This window comes from Seriola lalandi, unplaced genomic scaffold, assembly GCF_002814215.2.
Source record: "Seriola lalandi dorsalis isolate HSWRI2012SDOR001 ecotype SW California unplaced genomic scaffold, Sedor1 jcf7180002054464, whole genome shotgun sequence".
Lineage (NCBI taxonomy): Eukaryota > Metazoa > Chordata > Actinopteri > Carangiformes > Carangidae > Seriola > Seriola lalandi.
Window position 1 is genome coordinate 345,705 of NW_019525017.1, and position 7,992 is coordinate 353,696.

General features: G+C 37.7%; 2 protein-coding genes across 3 annotated transcripts; one reads left to right on the forward strand and one right to left on the reverse strand.

Moving 5' to 3' along the window:
• Positions 1–937: 937 nt before the first annotated feature.
• Positions 938–3,160, reverse strand: LOC111658742 (ferritin, lower subunit). 2 transcript variants are annotated; one of them, XM_023411385.2, is made up of 5 exons: positions 3,005–3,160; positions 2,309–2,412; positions 2,018–2,164; positions 1,793–1,918; positions 938–1,522 (listed from the first exon to the last, which is right to left on the reverse strand). In XM_023411385.2, exons 2-5 carry the CDS (start codon positions 2,408–2,410, stop codon positions 1,373–1,375), a joined length of 525 nt encoding a protein of 174 aa, XP_023267153.1. In that variant the 5' UTR covers positions 2,411–2,412; positions 3,005–3,160; the 3' UTR covers positions 938–1,372. The 2 variants fall into 2 exon arrangements, with proteins under 2 accessions (XP_023267153.1, XP_023267154.1); XM_023411386.2 differs by lacking the exon at positions 3,005–3,160 and adding an exon at positions 2,550–2,956.
• A 1,737-nt stretch (positions 3,161–4,897) lies between these two features.
• LOC147818831 (uncharacterized) lies at positions 4,898–7,960 on the forward strand. Its single transcript, XM_087175361.1, has 4 exons — positions 4,898–5,235; positions 6,199–6,328; positions 6,903–7,169; positions 7,601–7,960. Exons 1-4 carry the CDS (start codon positions 5,164–5,166, stop codon positions 7,930–7,932), a joined length of 801 nt encoding a protein of 266 aa, XP_087031487.1. The 5' UTR covers positions 4,898–5,163; the 3' UTR covers positions 7,933–7,960.
• Positions 7,961–7,992: the final 32 nt, after the last annotated feature.

A 7,992-nucleotide genomic window follows, 5' to 3' on the forward strand; every position in this document is an offset into this window, starting at 1 on the left:
CATTAGACTGAAGAGATTGTAGTGCATCCGGCACTTCACTAATCCCCTCAGCGTAGCTGTCCTCGCAGTCAATCGTCAATCTACCAACGACTTCCATTGCGAGTGGATATTCCAGCCTCCCCATCCCTTGGCTTACCATTTTACTGTACAGAACACATACCCGCATTTAGAGCACTGTGAAGAGTAATCCCCAGGCTCGCTGCCACATGTTTGCACTGCTACATCTGGAGATCTCACTGGCTCAAATCAAACATCCTCTTCCAATAGTTACCTTACTAAAGTGCAGAGGGAAACGAAATAGAAAAAACTAATACCACAACAGCAAAAATTTATTCTGAGCTTCAAAGCATGTCTTGTCAATACATGGCTTTTGTAGTCAGCTCAGTCAGCAACAAGCCCTTTTCTCCCTACGAGGGCACTCCAGTAGATTTAAAGTACACACAACAGTGCTGGACAACATTGTTCCATGTTCTCATTCAGTCAAATTTCTTGATCAATGAACTGATTGAATTAATCAAGAAATCAAGCATTTTCCCCCCACAACTGTACAATATTTATATAATTTATCTAGGGTGTGTTCTAATGTTGTATCACTAAATTGCACCTGAAACAGTGACACAGTAAAATAGTGCCAGTGACGTAGTCTGTTGACGCAGTTCTGCAACTGAATATTATCTTTGCTTAAATGTATAATTTACGAAGAAGCAGCTTGAGCATTTTTAACCACAAATTGTCTGGTACCCTAATGTTAAACATTAAGCTCCCACCCAACAGTGAGTAAGCAAAGTCCGACTGTTATCTCTACAGTGTCCTATAGACACAGACATGACATTAGGAAAAGCACAGAAGGTATCACATGACTTTCTGTCTGTACACTTGGACATTGAGTTTTGTTTTTTTGAACTGGCTTTTTAAAAAAATGAACAAAAGCAAGATATCTGCATAATCTGACTTTATTCAAAGTTTCCATGATCTTCCAAATTTTTTATTGACTCAAAATATTGTGAATATAGTGGTTGACTCAAAATTGCTGGGGTTTTTACAAAACAGTAACGAAGGTTAAAACCTCTGACACAATGGAATGCATGACACATGATACAAGTGAGTCTAAATGAACAAGTGACTCTTTTTAACAGCTTAGGAAAATGGTAGTTTTCAGCACCATATTAGTGAGAACATTATTTCTCTACTCTTGTTTTCAAGAAAAATTGAGGTATTTTCTGTTATTTTGCTTAGATCTTCTCTTGTGCCGGGGGTACAAGAACGAAGTTTTGGGTGTAAACAGGTGCAAAAATATTGTGGGAAAGGGGAAAAACTACACACTGTGAGGGACAGTTGCCCTCTTGACTCTGTTACTGTACTGCTGTGACCTTTACAGAGTGTGTTTATCGAAGAGGTATTCTCCCATAGAGCCATGTGTCTCAGACGCAGTGATGCGGGTAAGACTTCCAATGTAATCGCCCAGCTTCTTGATGGTGTCATGGCTGTCAGTCAGGAAGTGTTGCTCGAGGAAGTCACACAGCTATAAAAGAAGTAAAACAGAAAAAAGTGAGGTGTGAAATACTTCTATAAAAAACGTGGGAAAATAGGTAATAAATTAAGACAGTTAATATTTAATAAACCAGTATACACTACTCAAATCTTCCAGTTTTATTACTTAATACATATTGAATTCACCCAAAAAAGTGTTTTTAATGTGCACCAGTAGCTGTTTTTTTTCTTATCCACTATCTCGCAGCTAAACCACAGGCTTAGAACAAGTGGCAGTTATATCTAACAGCACCAGACATACGTGAGGGTCAGTGTGGGTGCCAGCTCTGCGGTGCACATCAAGGATACATGTGTTGAGGGACTTCTGGTAGTCAAGGGAAAAGGACATTGCATCCAGACCACCTCTCCAATCCTCTCTACTTGGTTTCTAGAACAGAAAGTGGATATTTAATTGGATCAATGAATATATAAATCTCAATAATAGTGGCATGAAGATGCCACTCCTAACCTGACATTTTGGACTTACAGCAATAGTCTGAAGCAAAATTCGACCTCCTCTCATGTTTTGATATTCCAGCAGCTTCTCGGCTTGTTCCCTCTCCTTCACTGAGCGCTCCAAGAAAAAACTGGAGAATTTTGGCAAGGCAATATCATCCCTGTCAAAATACATCCCCTAAAAGAATTGAAAAAACAAAATATTTAGGGATTACAGTGCAGACATGTGAGAAGAAAGACCAATCCTAGCACATGGAGCAATGTCGAGCTCTATAAACAGCATAACAAATTCTACTAGTAATACAGCCAATAGAAATTGTACCAGAGCAAGGTAGGTGTAGGATGCACTGAGCTTCAGGTTGATGAGTTTGTTGAGGTCTGCTTCGGTGTCCGAATGGAGGTTTTGTTTAACCACAGACTGCATTTCTGAAAGACAGAGAAATACTGAAATAATGCAAATGACATTAGAGTAAACCAAATCCCGATTAAAGTGAAGCCTCTACTTTCCCCTCAAACAGACAGAAAACAAACAAAAGTTCAGAGGAAAAAGAAATATTTCTCACCTTTCCTTCTTCAGCCAACAAGCTAAGCTAACAAACGTTTCTTTTCACTCGCCCTGTGAAGTGAGCTTATTAAAGTTCTGCACTCCTTTGCCAGACAGCTTTTATGCAACCGATGCTTTAGTAAAACATCAGCCAGACTTCTGTCATGTGTTGTGAAGTGAGTTCAAGTGGGCTGTAACGTTTCCAGGCAGGTGGCGAGATGATAATACTAACGTGACTGCACTTTGTGGTGGACTGAAGCTTGGTTAACGTTGTCAGCCAAAAGACTAGTAGCCATTAACGCTATCTTAAAAAGTTAGTGCTCGAAGCTAGCTGAAGTTGTATGCTGACTGTTTAGTTAGCTAACGTTAGCACCAGTTAAACGTTTAGTTACGTGACCTACCAGAAAGCTAGCCTATGTTAGCTGAGCCTGACTGAGTCTAAGGGTTAGTCAGTCTAATGCAGGTCAATGTTACCTTTGCCTTGTCGCTCACTTGCTCTGTGAAGATAACGTTACTCCACTTTGCCAGTAACGTGGCTGGCTTTGTCCTCTTGTTTACACCCGACGAAACAGCGATCCTCCCCCGGCTAGCGTAAACTAATCCCGTTTAACCACGGATGTAACTCGTTTGTATGTTCATACTCTCTGTGTATCTCTACTGCCACCCCTTGAGTTGGGGACACATTGCATATTTCAGGCCGTGAGAGTATTTCACGCTATATGGTCATAAGCAGTTAAGCATACATTGTTATATGACATATATATTAAAAGCCTGCATATGAATGTGAGCATCATGCAGGGTTTAAAGTAAGTCCCAAGTCCTGAGATGGACAGGAAGTCAGTGCGTGTCCTGGAGTGGAGGGTAATGTGACAGGACCAGGTGGAGACTAGGATACAGGCGACAGAGTTACAGTAGCCCATGTATATGCTGCAGTCTGTTGAGAATCTGGGAGGATGGACCAAGCAGAGGAGAACTGAAACAGTTGTGATAAAAGTCATGGATGAGCTCTCAGAATCAGTCCAAGAGAAAAGGGTTGATTTAGAGGGTAACAGACGTAATATTGAAATGCTAAGCAGAATGATTTCTACAGGAATTCATGTAGTGGTTAAGTGTAGTGGTGCACTGTCAGCCTGAGTTTGAGTTTGATAGATTGGAGAACAGATATTACATTTTTGTATTGCATTAAGGTTTGAGGCCTTTCTCTAATCTACAGTGGCCAGACCCACAAAATATTTTCTGTATTTGCACACTTGCACACTTGCATTTGTTGTACTGCAATGTTACATTTTTCATATAAAGGTTTCAGTTACACTAAAGTATTTCCAAGAACAATTTTATTCTGTGCAGTTGTAAAATTTAAATATAAAAGGAGTAGATTCTATAGGATTTATTTTTGGTACTAACAAACTCAGGCTTTTAATATTTATTGACATTCAAAATTTTTGTTATCGTGTGTTTTAGACAACCCAACATTTATAACACATGCAAGTGGAAACACACAAGAAAAAACACACCAAAAAAAACTGCACCATATTGAAGACTTTCATGTTTTAGTAACTTGTGTACAGGTCCTAAAATGTCAAAAAAAAACATAATCACCATCATAAAAAACAGTAAGTTTGCACGAATGTTGATTAATATACTTTTTATAATGAGCGCGAGTTATGCTCAGTATCTAACAAGGAAGCTCATCAGTTGTTTATGAGTGAGATTATGCCATGTTAAGGAAAACTTGAACTTCTTCCTCATATTTCCCCAATGGGCACTATTGAACAAAGTTTTCTTTGACATATAGCATCTTTATTGCATGTTACATCATTATATGAGACCATAAACACTGACATGGATCAATGTTCCGCTAAAACTGGGTTGGTGATGTTTTCTGTTCACAGTTCCTCGTACATCTCAACCACAAGGAAACTATAAATATCACTCATTACTGAGACAGTGCAAAGAAACCAAAAGAAAATCTACTGTATTGTGAAACCAGCCCAACTAAAGAGACTAGACAGTGATTTCCACCAAGAAATCATTAAAATGATAATTGGAGAATAGTTACAAACAAACCAAACAACAACAGCAGAGAAAAAAATTTGGGGGTAGTATTTGCAAGCTTTGCCTGGCTTGATAGATGACATTATGAACATATTATAAAGGTACACAGGAGGTGGCAAACATGAAACTACGAAACTGATTATGACAAATATAGAAGAGATATAAAGCAAGTAGCACTCATAAACATGTAAAACAGGCAAATCTACTTGATTGACCTACCTTTGACAAGCTGCACACTATGACCGTTAATAAGGAAGTTAGAGGCGGGACAAAGGTCTCTGTGGGTATGCAAGGCCAAAAAGGAGAAGCAGCTATTTACTTAGTCACTTGCTAATATGAGAGGGGACCAGAGGTTATGAAAGGAGGACATGGTTAAGAATTAAAAGTCAACACCACTGGAATACAGTTAATATTGGACTACGTCAGCTCGGGCTTGAAGAAATCCTTTGCCAACCTTAGATGTTGTTTCTGTCAACACAAGAGAGGCAGTGCTGAAAATAGAAACGTGAGGTTCATCTTGGGACAACAAAGGAATTTAACAGGTTCATAGTATGTGTGTAGCTTAATAAACCTTAACAATGATGAAGCCTTTATCTTTCAAAATAACCTCAAACCACTTGCTGCTGTGTGTCTTCCTGGGTCGTGTCTGGGTAAGTTTTTTTTTTTTCACTTTCATCTTTGATAGTGATCAGCTAGTGTGACTTTATTCAAAAGCAGGTTACCCTCAACAAAAGGAAATAACGCAGTCAAAACCACAGTGAACGTTCAATGCATGATATGCATCATAACATAGTTTTACATGTGGAATTATATTGACAAGTGTCAAGATGAACAGAAAACTAAAAAAGACTGTTGCACAACATGATATTGATGGACTTTTTCAAATGGTGAAATATGAGTTAATTTTTTCTGAGCTGCTGTACTCGCTCACTTCCTTCCAGAGACAAAAGCAGAAATGAGGAAATACTGTAAGTCATTGTATAACATGAAGGGAGCTGCATCTCAAACATTTGTTTTATTGTATCTTAGACAAAGTGATATAGCTAGGTACAGTTTTGTATAATCTGTTTTGTATTTAATAGAAGACGTGGACTTTTAAAGGTTATGATGAATGATTTTTTAAAATTACACACAAATATCTGTATTTAATGTATGTGACTTCCTTTTATTTAAAAAAAAAAAAAGCAATTGATGGGCATTCGTATCCAAATCAAGTCAGCTGTTTTGTAAGCACATTTTATCTGCTTTTATAATTGTAGAATTGGAAGAAGAAGTACAAAATGCAAAAAAAGAATTGCTGACCATAATTTGCATTTGACGTTCTCTGATGCTTCGACAAGGTTGCTGCACATCAGTGTCATTTGCTTGTCTCAGTTCGTTGAACTGTTTTTGATATGCAATTTTTTTGCCTGTGTGTGAAATTGTTGACTAAAAGTAGAGTACAGTAGAACACATCTAAACGGTAGGGTTGTGTTGTTCTTGAATGTCATGATATAGGTACAAGAAAAAAGGAGAAATTGAATTGACCCAGAGATTACATTAGAGTTCTGTGTAGGTTCCACAGTCAGATAAACACTTCTAAACCGCCCCAACAAATCTTATTCTGTTTTTAGAGTGTCACTGACTCAAATACACCATCAATACCAAACACAAGGCTGACATCAACAGTGACACATACAACAGGAGCAGAAACGAGCACACTGTTAACCACTCCAATGACAAGCCTTGCCACAACAAGAAAACGTAAGTATGAGCCTAGCTCTTTTATCTTTGGTTGGTGACGTGTTCGTATTGTCTCGTATCATAGTGCAGACTTGTGTGAATGCCATTAATCATTAATGATGATTATTGTGATCAAAGTCTCATGATAAACACTAAAGCATTTATATCTGGGTGTTATAGTAGGTTATGTTTTAGTATTTGAACAATTTATTGCTGGTGAAATGCAAATCTAAGCAGATTGTCCTGTTTTGTTTTGTTTTTTTTACATCCTAGCGCCTTGTAATCCAAAATTCAAGAATCTATGGAACACTGCAACTGAATTGTTTGTTTTTTTCATTATTTGAAATGAAAAAAAAAATGTTATACCTTCTTCTTCCTTGCTCTTTAACCTGAGCTCCTAACAATGCAGAAGGGTTTATATTAACTGGACAAAATAAGACCAGGATAAAAAAGTGGATGGCGTCATCAACTAAACACTTACGTTCATGAAATTCAAAATTTCTCAGTAACAGAGGGATGTTGCTCACTTGCACTCAGCTCCTTGTCACTTATGAAACTGTCGACTCTTCGGGTTTTTTTGGGGGGGTTTTTTTAGGTCCTGACAACGTTGAGGATGTGACGGTGTTGAACCGAACGGAGACTAGTATAACTCTGACATGGGACAAAGTTGACAACATCCTAATATATATCCTACAATATGATAGCAATGGTATGGTAAATAAAAATATCAATGCATCTGATCAAGGGACATCAGTAGAGTATGTGGTCTCTTCGCTTACTGCTGGGACAATATATAACTTCACTCTCTTCACTGTGTCTGAGGGACTCAACAGCACTGGATACACATTTGAAGCTGTTACTGGTAGGTGACGATGAAGTACTTGAACCATGTTTTGCTGGTGATGTAGAAATTCTGGATGAAATTTCATATTTAACTGTCCTTGTAATTATCATATGATTGTTATTATTATTACATTTTTAAATAGTTTTATCAAGTTTGTCCTGTTGGTACAAAGACTGGTATTCCTTACTGTCATTGCAAGGAAACTTGCAATATCAGTAACATAATATCAATATGAATTTTGAAAAATCAAATTTTCATAGTTTCTGCTCAGTGTCTGTTTTAAGCCTAACTCCTCATAATCTTTAACACAAGAAGGTAGAATAGAATTAATAGAATTAATTGTTTTTTTTAATTAGTTCAAAAGAAAAAAAAACTACACAAACCACACACATTACTTTTTAACATCAACATTTTGTTAAAGCTTCTTCTCCCTTCCTCTTTGATCCCAGCTCCTCGTAATGCAGATGGGTTTAAATCAGTTAACCAAAGTGAGAGCAGTATAACTCTACAGTGGGAAAAAGTGGACAACATCCTCAACTACACACTTAAGTTCAATGAAGCAGAGGAGAACGTCACTGCGTCAGAAGGACAAGAACCAGTGAAACACACAATCTCAGGACTCACAAGTGGGACAGAATACAACTTCATTCTCTATACTGTGTTGAGAGAGATCAAAAGCTCTGGAGTAAACCTCACTGCATTCACTGGTAAGAGAAATTTCCTTTCATACAGCTGTAAAACAAAGAGCCAGGCCAGAGCTCTGTACCAACATCTAATTTAAAGGTTCTCAGTAACAGAGGGATGTTGCTCACTTGATATTTTTGTCTGCTGCTGATAAAAT

Excerpts from the sequence above, each read along its gene's own strand:
- LOC147818831 (XM_087175361.1), top strand. The coding sequence starts at position 5,164 with ATGATGAAGCCTTTATCTTTCAAAATAACCTCAAACCACTTGCTGCTG. Across the intron at positions 5,236-6,198 it reads TCTTCCTGGGTCGTGTCTGG|AGTGTCACTGACTCAAATAC; the intron begins GTAAGTTTTTTT and ends TTCTGTTTTTAG. Across the intron at positions 6,329-6,902 it reads CCTTGCCACAACAAGAAAAC|GTCCTGACAACGTTGAGGAT; the intron begins GTAAGTATGAGC and ends GGGTTTTTTTAG.
- LOC111658742 (XM_023411385.2), bottom strand. The coding sequence starts at position 2,410 with ATGCAGTCTGTGGTTAAACAAAACCTCCATTCGGACACCGAAGCAGAC. Across the intron at positions 2,165-2,308 it reads CCTACACCTACCTTGCTCTG|GGGATGTATTTTGACAGGGA; the intron begins GTACAATTTCTA and ends CAATTCTTTTAG. Across the intron at positions 1,919-2,017 it reads TTTTGCTTCAGACTATTGCT|AAACCAAGTAGAGAGGATTG; the intron begins GTAAGTCCAAAA and ends TTTCTGTTCTAG.